This window comes from Physella acuta, unplaced genomic scaffold (assembly GCF_028476545.2).
Source record: "Physella acuta isolate Inbredline_101_S28 unplaced genomic scaffold, ASM2847654v3 ptg001991l, whole genome shotgun sequence".
In the NCBI taxonomy this organism is placed as follows: domain Eukaryota; kingdom Metazoa; phylum Mollusca; class Gastropoda; family Physidae; genus Physella; species Physella acuta.
In genome coordinates, this window is record NW_026733496.1 from 48,042 (window position 1) to 61,208 (window position 13,167).

Genomic DNA, 13,167 nt, shown 5'->3' on the forward strand with positions numbered 1-13,167 from the left:
ATGCCTGGAAGAAATGATTGAGGGGCGGTGGTGTGTGTGCAGCCCATGCATATGCTTCTAACCAACAGACTCATTGAGATTCCCAACAATTCGCTGGGCATGTAACATGTTTGATGCAGAAAATAGTTTACACTCTAAATATTATTAAGCAGGCATAAGTAGTATTAATAATAATGTGTTATTAATTTATTTGTGTAGATCTAGATCAGATAACAAGTCATTATTTATTTAGGTATATATATATATATATATATATATATATATATATATATATATATATATATATATATACAGTGGCGTAGGCAGGGGGGGGTTAGGGGGGGTCATAACCCCCCCCCCATAGACCCCTCGGTATATATAAAAAGTATGAGGGGGGGTGCAAATCGAAAGTTTGAAGGGGGGGTGCAAATCGAAAGTTTGAGGGGGGGGGTGCAAATCGAAAGTTTGAGGGGGGGTGCAAATCGAAAGTTTGAGGGGGGGGGGTGCAAATCGAAAGTTTGTCCCCGGGTAAAAATTGGAACCCCCCCCTTGAGACGATCCTGGCTACGCCACTGTATATATATATATGCCTATATATATATAGGCCTATATATTGTTTTATTTGCCTTTATTAATAGAAACAAATTAATTTTTATTGTGGGAATCCTTGAAAGGGGGGGGGGGATGGTAAATGGGGGATTTTTCCTTTTTTATCCCAGTTGTTTTTTTACCCTAATATTTAGAATCTTAATGTAAGCTTTTGGAACTTAGTAGGACCAAAGCAAGTTTAAAATCAGGAATGGTGTGTTTTTTAGCGTAACTCATGCACACGATTAAGTCTTAAGATTCTACAAAGCGTGTGAAAAAGATAATATGACTGCAGAAAAAGAAGACGATCGGCTTACTGTTCCAGAAGGCTGGAAAGACAAACCATTTTCTAAAGAAGACAATCCGAGAGGTTTACTGGCAGGTAGGTTTTGGCAGTGAGCTGGCTTTTGTTTTGAGTTTTGACTTTTGTGGCTTGTGTTGTACGCCTGTACTTGAGTAGTGACAGTAGTCAGTAGTCAGTAGTCAATGTGGTGTGAGTGGAAGATCTAGATTAGCTGACCAACTACAACTAGTGTGTTACAGTAGTCTAATACTCAAGTACTGGTACTTAACAGCTCCTAGATCTTGACTTAACTAAAAGGATGCGGGTGTGGGGAAATTGCGAGACGCGAAAAGCGAAATGGCGAGGCGGGAAAATGCGAGAAGGTAATGCGAGACATACCTGCGGAATTAAGGGTAAATAGCGAGACACTTTTTGCGAAAAAAGTTTTTTCCTTTTTTTTTCCATCTTTATTTATTTAAATTATTTTTTTTTTTGTTTTAAAATAAACAAGCATTTAGCCATACCCTTTAACACGAGTGTTGTATGTTGTTATTTTTTATCTAGATACTAAGAAGATAGAGAGGATCTAGATCTATCTATTTAAAAATCCTAACATCGTTGCTGTGCTACTGTCATCGCCCGCTCTTGTTAGCGAGAGGAAATTCCCGTCTCAGTCGGCATTAATTTAAAAATCTAGCCCGCTCATGTTTATACAAACGTGAGCTGTGTCATTGTGAATTGGTATAATCTTGTCAGCAGGAGAGATATTTTGCAACATCTATTTATGGATTTTTGTACTTGCAAAAAGTGTAAAAGTATAAACAATTCTAAAAAGTGCAATTTATTTTTTTAAGTAATTTTAATTACAAACAAAATTTACAAACAAAATCTTCTGAAACAGTCCTCAAACACACCGCCTGACACCATCTTTCACACATAGTACACCCAACCCAGTTCATTAGACTCCCATTTATACATTTTTCTTTTGCTACTTCTTCCAATCCACATTCACAACATTTCATATTCTCATCACAGTTGACCTCCTCGTTCATCCCACAAACAACACTGGCACCCATGTTCTCATCATCATCATCCGCACGCTCAACATCTGTTTTCCGTTTTTTATAATTTGTATTTTTTATCATTTCTGTAATTTTGGCAATGTCTTGCTCATTGTTGTCACCAGCAGTTGAGTTTTTTTTAAAACATCGATATTTTCCCAAAATCTTGTCTAATTTCGGTCAAAATAGAGTATTTTAATAAATTCCTATTACACTTTATTAAAACAGTTTTCTTAAACGCGAAAAAACGTCTAAAATTCTTTTTCTAACATTGCTTTTTATAGTGTGACTTCACATCTAACCCCCCCCCCCTCCTCCCCCTCATCAAACATCGTCATAAAATTACAGACCCCCCCCCCTACGAGTGTGACGTCATTTATGGAAGACCCCAAATAACACCACCACCAAAACCAAAAAATTCAGATAAGTTCAACTTAATTTAAAAAATATTTGAAGTAGGCCCATAGCTTACGCTATAGCACGAGCAACTGATAATATCGGTGACGTCACTTTATTTTGTAGTATCCAAATGATGTAGGCATTTCCTTGTGCTTAGATTTATATGGTAAAAAAAACTAGAAAACAATCGTAGGCGGCGGCTATAATACAAAATTTCTATGCAACAATAGAAAATATGTATGCGGCGGCAGCGGATCCGGGCACGGCGATCTTCAAAGACGGTAAATCAGGCGGCCTCGGCGTTCCACACAAAAGACAGAAGTTGATCTATCGTCGGCGGTATTTCCGTCGGTTTCGAACAAGGTGGTATTCTAAGTCGACACAAAAGATGGGGGGAGTTGACAAATCATCAGTATGTCTAGCGACGGAAAAATCGGAAGTTTTAACAATGTAAACGAAACGTCTTTGAAGTCTGGACCAAATACCACTGAAAATCGGGTGAGGTAAATTTTTCGCAGAAATCTTCGCATTTCAACACCACCCAGCGTAAGTATCGGCTTGTGGTAAAATGCGAGACAAAAAAGTCACGTGACCGACCGTTTTCGCGCCCTTCTCACATTTTCCCCGCCTCGCCATTTCGCTTTTCGCGTCTCGCAATTTCCCCACACCCAAAGGATGCTTCTAGTTGGAAGAAGTTGCGTATTTAATAGTTTTTCTCACTAAATCTAGAATTTACGCAATTATCAATTTAAACATGACCACTGAATAATAGACATCCATATTTAATCCATTAGGCACTAACTTTGGAGTTTTTAGTTCTTTTTAAACTAAATTACTTAATTTAATATTTATTGTCAATCACTGCCATGTCCAACACATCTCTCCATGACAACTCTTCTAACCCTTGAAGGTAAAGTGGCCATGCACAAGAGTTCCTCGCTAGTGATCTCCAAATAGTGGTCACGTGGTTTATTTTTAAAAAAAAATTTGGTTGTCATTTTTGGAGCTGGTGTTATAAAAAAAGTGTTGACGATATTTGATTTATTTTTTCATAGACTGATAAAACTAATAATGCTTTACTATGGAAATCAATTTTGTAATATGGAAATCGATATTTAAAAAGTTCTAGTATTTTTGATGAAACCACCTTTTAAATTTAGCCTTCATTCTCCAACGCAAATTTTAAAATGCTTTTCTGGCATATATAGCCCTGCCACCTATAGCTTGTTGTTATAACGTGAAAGTCCCGCCATTTTGCGCGTGGTAAACATTTTAAAAACTAATTAGTAGAAGGTCTCTGGAATTTGGCCGAAAAATCGTCGGAAGTCAAGCGTCCGGTCCGGACGCCATATTGTTGTTAGCAACCGACCACGCCTCCAAGTTAGCGAGAAATACTAGTATTTAATTCAAAATGACTACTCGGAAAAAGATTTTCCGCCCCAGAGTCTCCACCTGGTCGGCAAAAGATAGCTCTGCACATGCGCAGTGACCTTAATTTACTAGCTGAGCTAGGGTTAGGGCTACAGGGTTCGGGTTAGGGCTAGGGTTTCTGCGGTTGGTTTGTTTTGTAAACACACGCATACACACACACAGTACCATTGAAAACATCGCCGCAAAAGCAAGTCGTAGTTTTTTTCCATTGCACATACATAATTTTTTCTGGCTAGAATGGGCCTATTTAATTTACTAAACAGTGCTACAGTAGATTTAAATATGCCCTAAAAAATATTTTTTTAAAATATGTTATACTTTACTACAGACTAGATGGGTAGATCTCTTTACTAGTTCTACTTATTCTATCCCCCTGACGATCCGCCCATAGCCCAACCACTCAACCACATGATACAGTTAGTTTTGTTAGAAGGATAAGGCTAAAAGAGTAATATGAGCCCATTGCATAGGGTCATTTCGTTTTTTGCCGGCCAGTGTAGGCTAGAGGACAAAAGCTTTTTCCGACTAGTCACTTCATAACTAAATCTAGTAGTAATTGCAGTAAAAGTAAAACCCGTAAGGCTTAGTTTAGCGCCATAAATTCGGCCAAAACTAGTAATGTGGGGTGGGGGGGGGGGATTTAAGAATATATCTTTAAATATGAGTATATTTTTGTATATTTTAATAAAAATTTTTAGATAATTGAATAATAGATCACCAAAAAGTCATAATGTAAAAAATTACTAGTTCTATGTCTATTTCAAATTATTCAAATTAAAGGAGGTGAATGGGGGAAAATGTCTAGGTCATTGATGGAGAACCTCTTAACTGCATAGGTATCTGGTGGGGGTAATGTGCGAGTCCTCACATTTATTCTTTAAGTCTTTTCCAAAGGCCAGTCAAGATCAGACTTAAACCCCCCCCCCCCCCCCCCCCCCCCCCCTATGATTTCACTGAGACCCTGAGTAATGTGTTTGATGCTGGCTGCTTGCTTGGGGAATAAAAAAAGCAATTTTAAATAACAGTTATAGGCTATTCTAAAAGTTATAATGCAGCTTCTATCTCAATGGTTATTATTCATATTTTTGGTTTGAGAATTAGTAAATTGGGAGGGGGGGGGGGAAATTGAATATTACTTCTCAAAATTTTAAGATGATACTATATGGAAGAATGTATATTCGATCAGAACATAGCAGCATGAAATAACTGATTGGAACAAAATCTTTAATTCATTTTTTACATAGGTCTGGTGTTTGATAATATGTATACAATGTCTGTTTCTTATTACTTAAATATTAATTTTAATTAGAAAACCCAATATGTATGTTACAGATATATTTTATCAACTGTTTAATAAATAATTATGTTTTTATTGCAGAGAGTTCCTTTTCTGTCCTGTTTCCAAAATATCGTGAAAGCTACTTGTCAAAAGTTTGGCCATTGGTGAAAGAAGTGCTCAATGAACATGGCGTTGAACCAGAGATGGACCTCATTAAAGGCAGTCTTAGTGTAAAAACAACGAGAAAAACTTACGATCCATACATTATTATCAAAGCCAGGGACCTAATTACATTGCTAGCTCGTAGTGTTGATCTAGAGCAGGCTAAAAGGATTCTAGATGATGATGTTGCTTGTGATATAATAAAAATAGGCTCCATGGTGGCTAAAAAAGAAAGATTTATTAAACGGCGCAAACGGCTTATTGGCCCAGGAGGTACAACCCTTAAAGCAATTGAATGCCTGACTGATTGCTATGTTGCAGTTCAGGGTAACACAGTTGCTGCCTTAGGGCCACATAAGGGTCTTAAGGAAGTACGGAAAATAGTTGAAGACTGTATGAAAAATATACACCCTTTTTTTGTTATTCGTACTATTATGGAAAAGCATGACCTTGCCAAAAATCCTGAAATGCGGAATATAAACTGGGAACCGTATTTACCTCAGTACAAGAGTAAAAATATAAGTAAACGTAAGCAGCCATTGAAGAAAAGAAAGAAGAAGGAGTATACTCCATTCCCACCCCCTCAGCCTGAATCTAAAATTGATAAAGAGCTTGCGTCTGGGGAGTACTTCCTTAAAGAGAATGAAAGAAGACAACGTAAGGCAGAATTGAAAAAGCAGAAACAGAAACAATCAAAGCAAGACAGGCAACAGAAGCGAGATAAATCCTTTATTGCACCAGAAGAATCCACTGAACCAGCAAAGAAAAAGGCCAAGGTGGAGACTGATTCCAAGGTTGATTTAAAGAAATTGAAGCAGAAATTTGGAAAAATCTCTAAGAAAGCATGAATGTTATCTTTGCAAATTATGTTTCACAAGTTAAAGGATACAAAATATTTTATAAAGTGTAAAATCCCAGCCGAAAATGATTTATTTAAAGTTATGATTATCTTGCAATACGTATCCTTTAAATAATTTGTTTTTCAGATTTTAAAATAGCATACCTTTTTTTTAGATTCACTAGTTCTAAATTTAACAACCAATGTTCATTTGTCCTGGCTGACATTTTTAAAAATTTTATTTACAAGTAAATAGGACAAAGAGTATTAGTTTTATTAAGTTCATTATATAGTTGTAAGAAAGGCAGAATACATTTTTCTTTTTTTAGTGAATTCCTTTTACACACAGCAATGTGTGGTAGAAACATGAATACCGGTATAATAGTGGTAAAGCTGGTATATGTTGAAAATCTGTTGAAGATGATGTAATGTTGTATTTTAATGTTAATGATTGTGAAATCAATAAAACCTTTATAGCATCAAATATACTTGAAAACCTGTCTGTCAAAATTTCTTTCAGTTGTTGTTCATAAAGGACTGATAAATATGGCACATTTAGATTTATTACTTACATAAAACTAAAAGGTAATAAATAATAAACAAGTGATACCCAAGGTGAAAAAAATGTGTTTAATTTAAAAAGATTCAAAATGTCAGTAGCACAGTGTTGTTAATGTTTGTTATTGTTGTTTACACATCTTTATTTTTTAAAATTTGATTATGGTTTTTATGTTTTCACTGCTTAGTTTGATTTTGTAGCTTATTTAGTCTCTTGTGTCTTACTATTATGGATACAAAACCATTGTTACGGTTAACATCTTTAGAACTGTTGAGTGGTTGAGAAGAGACTTTAACATAAGTAAATTTTAAAAATCTTGTACTTTGTATTTTTAACATTTTTGAATTACACACCACTAGAAAGAGCGACATAAGAGCTTAAAGAAAAGTACATGCAAAATATTGCAATTAAAATTCTTTTAATGAACAAGTTTATTAAAAAAAATGGTAGACTATTTTACATATCTTTTATATAAAATCTTAATTCTAACTTTTGGATATGTACATCAAGATTTTAAAAAACTAATTACAATTACACACTCGGTGAGTAAACTAATTAGTCACTTAAAAACACAGAACTGACAAGAACTGATTTTGATTAAATGCAAAAAAAAAGGGACAAACAAATTAAAAGGTTTACACTCATACTACATACAATTAATACTAGTAAAAAAATCTGTTTACAGAATTTCCTTTACTCTTAAAAATGCCCTTTAAATATGCTGAAATTGTCACTGCATATTATAAAATGTGGGCTGAGTTTTTGTTGCTCTTAAAATGCCCTTATAATTACCTATATGCTATGGTAGCTGGTCAGCTAGCAAATTGCTATACAATAGGGGCTGCAACTTAAACAGGTTGAGAAACTGGCATGAATCATTGTGTATTGCAATAACCGTGTTTTGAACAATATTTTTCAAATTGGCATTTTTAAGTATATTTTGATCTTCACTTTTAATTTAAAATAAATTAAAATGAAAACTTTCAAAATTGCACACATTTTTCTTCACAAAGTTTTGATGTGTTGTAGTAGTAGAAAATTTGACATTGGTTATTCATTTCATTTTGGTGTTATGAATTATTTCCAATCTGTGATAACAGCTGATCATTCCTCCATTCTGGAACGCTTGCTAGAGATGGTATGTTTCCCTTGCTGGCAGCCAGGTGGTATCCTGTTGTGTGTGGTAGTACAGGAGCAGCACCTCCAGAAAAAACTTTTCCCATCTTCCGAGACTGAAACAGAAATAAATAACTACCCTATAAAAAAGCACTTTCCAAACAAAACGAGTAATTCTCTGCAGTCTGATGTAAACTAAAACAATGTGGCTTTGGCAGATTTGTTTATGTAATTCTAGTAATTTTTAAAAATAAAATACTATTGAATTTTAAAATAAGAAACGTGAAATTTAGCTTAACATTTTCAACATTCAATATAAATTGGTATATTTCTATACATACAGTAGAATATTTATACATTTTCAACTTTGACCTAATTTTTAAAAAATCTGAAAATAAATACATGTGCTTGACTTGAAGTCTTTGTCCGTCCAAAATTAATAATGTACAAAATGAAAGCAAAACAATGACATACCAGATTTGACTGGTGTTTTGGGGTGATAGCAGCAAACAGACTTATCCATTTCTGAAGGGGAGTTGAAGGTCTCATGGCAGCGAGTGCATTCCAGAAGCCTTTTCTTTATTTCAAACCTCCCGCACTTTTGTATCACACAACCATCATTGCTACCTTGGTTGTCCAAAAGGAACTTGTATCTGTTATTCTCCTCGAGTGCAACTCTGCTTACTTCCTCGGCCTAAAAATAAATTTAATACTTACTCAGATATATGCCAATTATTGTTTCATTTTGGACCTAATGATTTGTTTTTGTTATTCCTACATTTGAAAGATAGTGTGGTCAACACTACCTACCAACCACCTGTACATTTTCTCTTTTATGGACTTGAGCAAGTAATGAAACTCAAAACAATTACATAATAATACTATAATGTTAATTTTTTGTCCAAAAAGAAGTACTGCAATTTATCATTAAAATATATACATTATTTTTGTAAAAAGTGGTTTGATGCATTTTTTAATTCCAAATTTGATAATAGATAAAACCAAAAATTTTACCTTTATGTTTTTGTTAATCATAAATTACAAATACAATAAATAAATTAATGCGAGATCTACTTTAACCTCCTTAACTTTTGAAAAACTAAGCATAGCTAAAAAAAACAGAAATTTGACAAAATCGTAACCTACTGATTTCAGCTGTTGCTTGAGTGATTTTATTTTGTTTTTCAGACTGTTTATAAGATTAGTGTGCGTTACATTCTGGGACTGTGCCTTGTTTTTCTCTTGCTCCAGCTTCTGCCTCAAGCCCTCACATTCCTCCTGTAGCTGGAGGATGGTACTTATGAAGCTCTCATTGTTTTGTTTGATTTCTTCGGCATGTTCTGCCAATTCTTTTAAAACATGTAGCAGGTTGGTTTCATGTAAATCGTGGTCTATAGCTTGATTACTCTCCATTACTATTTCATGTCATTTGCAATGATATTGGTGTAGAATGGTAAAAAGTATAGATTCCTACTGAAAAAGAAAGCAGCCTTGAGTCATTGTAGTCTACTTTTAACTAAGAGTATGATATATTATTATATTTCAAGTAGTTAGAGTCAACCTATTTTCGGCCTACAAAGTTCATACAATAAAATTAAATTGGTAGGGTAATTTAAAAAGAAATAAGGTTAACCTTTCTAATTCTAGGGTAGTGGCTAGTAGAATTCACCTGTCTATGTGACCATGAGATATATATATATAGCCTACAGAGATATTGTGGCAAGGCTTTAATTTTCAAAATTCCACTTAGTGCATTTGAGCGGATACTCTTATAGTGCTAGCGAGGGGACGCTACTTTTGAGCTACTTTACACAACTGACGTATTAATTACTTCCCCTGAAATATAACTATTTCATGAGCAGAGTTTCTTCCAGGCATCTCTTGGGGGGGGGGGGGGGGGGACAGCTGATAACCCAATGGACAGGACGTTACCTGTACAGTTTGGAATCAGCAGTGTCGCAAGAACTGCCGAAAGGAAACCCCAGTTAGTAATAGTAGTAATGTTGTAATTCTTTCGCATATTAAGGGGCTCTTCTTTGATTTCGGAGTTTTCGGGTTAGCAACCATGTACCTACCCGCCCATCCACTCCACTTAGAGAAGTGGAGTGAAGCTAAACGGAAAATAAAAAAAAATTGTAGCCTAGTACATCTGATGACGCCAGACTGAGTGCAAATATTATTTTTGACTAGGCCTAGCGGTTTAGAAAAAATTACACACTTCAAATACACGCAGAGCCAAGAAATTTGATCCGGGCCTTGCGTCAAGCCATACGAAATAGATCTAGGCCTATTTCTCACCAAATCGACTAACCTAATCAGCTAAAATAGCTTTCATAAAAAAAAAAAACACATTTTTGTATCTGCTGATAGTGATACGCTAACTTGAATCTACATCACCCACTATAGGCCTGCATACATGAGTAGAAAATCTCGTCAGCCCTAAAATAGACACTTATTTTGGGTATCAAAATTACAATTTTTGAAAAAAAAAAACGAATTGCGACTTCGTTATCAATATTCGTGCTTGCCCATATGATTCTCATACTGTTAATTCGATTCTATTTTTATTAATAGTGTAAAACAGGGGTCTCCAAACTTTTCAGCCCAAGGGCCGCATTAACAATCATATTTCAGTTCGGGGGCCAGTTTCTTCCTGGCATCTCTTTGGGGTGGCAGAGACACCCCCCCCCCCCACGAAATATAATTTATATAGAAATATATACAAATTTCAAGTGCTCCCCCCCCGGAGAAAAAAATCTGAAAGAAACACTGTCCTAGGGCCAACAACACACTCGAGGTCCACGTTTGCTTCAATGGGTTTTGAAACAGTCTCACTTCTTCTGTCTTTGAATCAAAGTCAGAAAACCACTGATGAAACTGCAGCTGGAGGTCTTTGATGATCTCGCATGAAATGACGTGGAGAACTCAGCTGTTGCTTCAGCCATGAAGACCTGGCACTGCTGAAAGTGTGTCAAGCTGTTGGCATGTACGTGCTCCAAAAACATGACAAGTTTGGATCTGAAGACCTTAAGGTGGGTGTATAGATTAGAAACTAGATTCCCCTCTCTTGTAGTTTTAGGTTCAGAAAATTAAAATGACTAGTTATGTCTGCAGCAGAGGCCAATTTCTATACCCACTATTCATCAGACTAATGGTTGTGGCTTGCCTTTACTTTCAAGGAAGTAATCTATTTCCTTTCTTAAATTCTCTACTCAGAACTTTCTTACAACTTAGCCATCTTACTGCTGTGTAATATGGTAAATCTTGCGATTCTGTGTTTGTTTCTTTCGACATGTCTCTGAACTATCTATGGTTGGGCCCATGTGACCTTATTAAATTCACCATCTTCACCACAGGATTCAGTACACTGCTAATGTCCACATATTTAGCACACAAAGTTTGCTGGTGAATAATACAGCGCAGGAACATTGGTTGTAGAATGTTTTTCTCATTCGCTTGTCCAACCAAGCCTTTCTCTTGTACTTTTCTCTATCAACAGTAAGGTAACAGAGGTTAGTCCAGTCCAAGTTAAAATAAGCAAATGTTTTTTTTTTAACTCATTGAATATATTCTCTCCAGTAACATTGCCAACCATGTCATGTAAGGAAGCCAGCTCTTGTGTTATGTTCATGTCTTCATCCACACCTCTAATGAACGCAAGTAGTTGAGAGGTAGAACAGCTGTCCAGCGACTCATCCATTGCAGTTGAAAATGACGAAACTTGCTTGCATTTTTCGCTATTTGAGTCACAATGTTTTCACCAAAGTCTGCAACACGGCAGGTAATGGTATTAGCACCCAAAGCTACATTTTCAAATTGTTTTGATTTTTCTGGGCAAAGTTCCTCAGCCATCTCCAACAAAAAAAATTTCCATGGACAAAAAGATCTCGCCGGGCCGGATAAGAGGTCCTCGCGTAAAAAAAAAGCGCTATAATAGGCATACATCCCCACAATGCTAGGAACTACGATAACCAGGAAAGGAGCAACATTTAAACAGAGGGAACTTCATATCGCCCTGACAACATACACATCCTTTCGATGACTTAAGTCGAGAGGTTGCAGCAAAAAATCTTATGCAGCCGATTTTAAAACTCTACGTATGAGAAGATATTGTTCATATAATTTTATTTAAAAAACCCAAACAAACGAAGTAGGTTATGGTATTAAAAAGATGGTTCTCATCTCGGTTCCTTTTCGTTCTTGCTGTTCACTGTCTAGATGTTGAAGACATATAATAAGTCAAATAGGCACTACAACCAAGGTAACGACATTGGATATAGACCTACATCATCAGAATGTGTGTAGCTCCATTAAATAACTTGCACACATTTTTTTCACGCAGGCATCTCTTCGGGGGAAGGGAATTGGTCAAGCCCCTCACCGAAGCAAGTCTACCACCCCTACCCCGGAAAATGTAGCCCTCCTCCCCTAAAGTTTAAAGAGCCCCCCTCCCCCCCCCCCCTCGCAGAAAAAAAAGTCTAAAAGAAACACAGCTTGTAAAGCAGAAAAAGTGACTGACAAAGACAGGACTATCTTGGGAGACGGCCAAGAAAATTGTCAGAGACCGGTAAAAGTGGAAAGAGTATTCTGTGGTAGCCCTATGTATGTGTCTTGGGCACACATTGGATGATGATGATTAAACAACTTGAACTTCTATCCCACAAAACAGTAGCCTATTATAGGCCTGGATCAATATATTAAAATGTGTTGTCGTGGCATGTCGATATGTTGAGTTTAAAATCCACATAAATATCATTGAGGTTCCAAAAATCGCCAACCAACTTTCAATCTTCAGGAAACCACGGACTATTATTTTCTAGACGCCTTCATTGACCATCAGAGCTTACAGACCTAAATTAAGCATCACTTTATTATTTATTACTTAACATCGTAGCTTACCTGAGTTTATTTTTTGTATTATCAAGCCTGCGTTTTTAGAAAAAAGCCCAACTTTTCAGAAAATCATTTTAGGAAAAGCGCCCGCTATTCATTTGTTTTAAACAACACAACACAATAATAATAACAGTAGAAAGTTATTTAAAAAAAAACCCGCAACAGCTGGTGTCACTCGTGTCTCTTCGTCATTACAAATTAGTTAAAGGTTCACAATATAGGAACACACTTTCTATAGGCCTTATGCGCCGTCCATAAATGACAACATACTCCCGTAAGGCTAAATTGTGATGTTTTTTTTAGGGAGGAGAGGGGAGGGGTTGGGGGTGGGTGGTGTCTGACGTTTTGTGTGTGTGGAGGGGGGGGGGGAAAGGGGTTAATTTCAAATAAATTACATCTTTTATGTAATATATTCATTCGTTTCTGAGTATATGGCATACAGGGCATCCTACATTACAGAGGCGTAGCCATAGGGGGGCAGGGGGGGACATATGTCCCCGGGCGCCGACCTTAGGGGGCGCCAAAATGGGTTGTAAAAACAAATTAAAATGTCATTTTAGCTGTATTTTTTCAGTTTGG

At 36.2% G+C, this 13,167-nt stretch overlaps 2 protein-coding genes across 3 annotated transcripts; one reads left to right on the forward strand and one right to left on the reverse strand.

Moving 5' to 3' along the window:
- Positions 1–698: 698 nt before the first annotated feature.
- LOC131931545 (KRR1 small subunit processome component homolog) lies at positions 699–6,641 on the forward strand. The gene is made up of 2 exons (XM_059288378.1): positions 699–949; positions 5,120–6,641. The coding sequence occupies exons 1-2, from the start codon at positions 853–855 to the stop codon at positions 6,028–6,030; spliced, it is 1,008 nt and encodes a 335-aa protein (XP_059144361.1). The 5' UTR covers positions 699–852; the 3' UTR covers positions 6,031–6,641.
- On the reverse strand, positions 6,630–12,716 carry LOC131931546 (uncharacterized). 2 transcript variants are annotated; one of them, XM_059288381.1, is made up of 4 exons: positions 12,595–12,716; positions 8,842–9,165; positions 8,170–8,389; positions 6,630–7,811 (listed from the first exon to the last, which is right to left on the reverse strand). In XM_059288381.1, exons 2-4 carry the CDS (start codon positions 9,106–9,108, stop codon positions 7,684–7,686), a joined length of 615 nt encoding a protein of 204 aa, XP_059144364.1. In that variant the 5' UTR covers positions 9,109–9,165; positions 12,595–12,716; the 3' UTR covers positions 6,630–7,683. The 2 variants fall into 2 exon arrangements, with proteins under 2 accessions (XP_059144364.1, XP_059144362.1); XM_059288379.1 differs by having other exon boundaries at positions 8,842–9,168.
- Between the last annotated feature and the right edge of the window lie 451 nt (positions 12,717–13,167).

Excerpts from the sequence above, each read along its gene's own strand:
- LOC131931545 (XM_059288378.1), top strand. The coding sequence starts at position 853 with ATGACTGCAGAAAAAGAAGACGATCGGCTTACTGTTCCAGAAGGCTGG. Across the intron at positions 950-5,119 it reads TCCGAGAGGTTTACTGGCAG|AGAGTTCCTTTTCTGTCCTG; the intron begins GTAGGTTTTGGC and ends TTTTTATTGCAG.
- LOC131931546 (XM_059288381.1), bottom strand. The coding sequence starts at position 9,108 with ATGGAGAGTAATCAAGCTATAGACCACGATTTACATGAAACCAACCTG. Across the intron at positions 8,390-8,841 it reads TCAAGCAACAGCTGAAATCA|GCCGAGGAAGTAAGCAGAGT; the intron begins GTAGGTTACGAT and ends ATTTATTTTTAG. Across the intron at positions 7,812-8,169 it reads CAAAACACCAGTCAAATCTG|TCTCGGAAGATGGGAAAAGT; the intron begins GTATGTCATTGT and ends TTTCTGTTTCAG.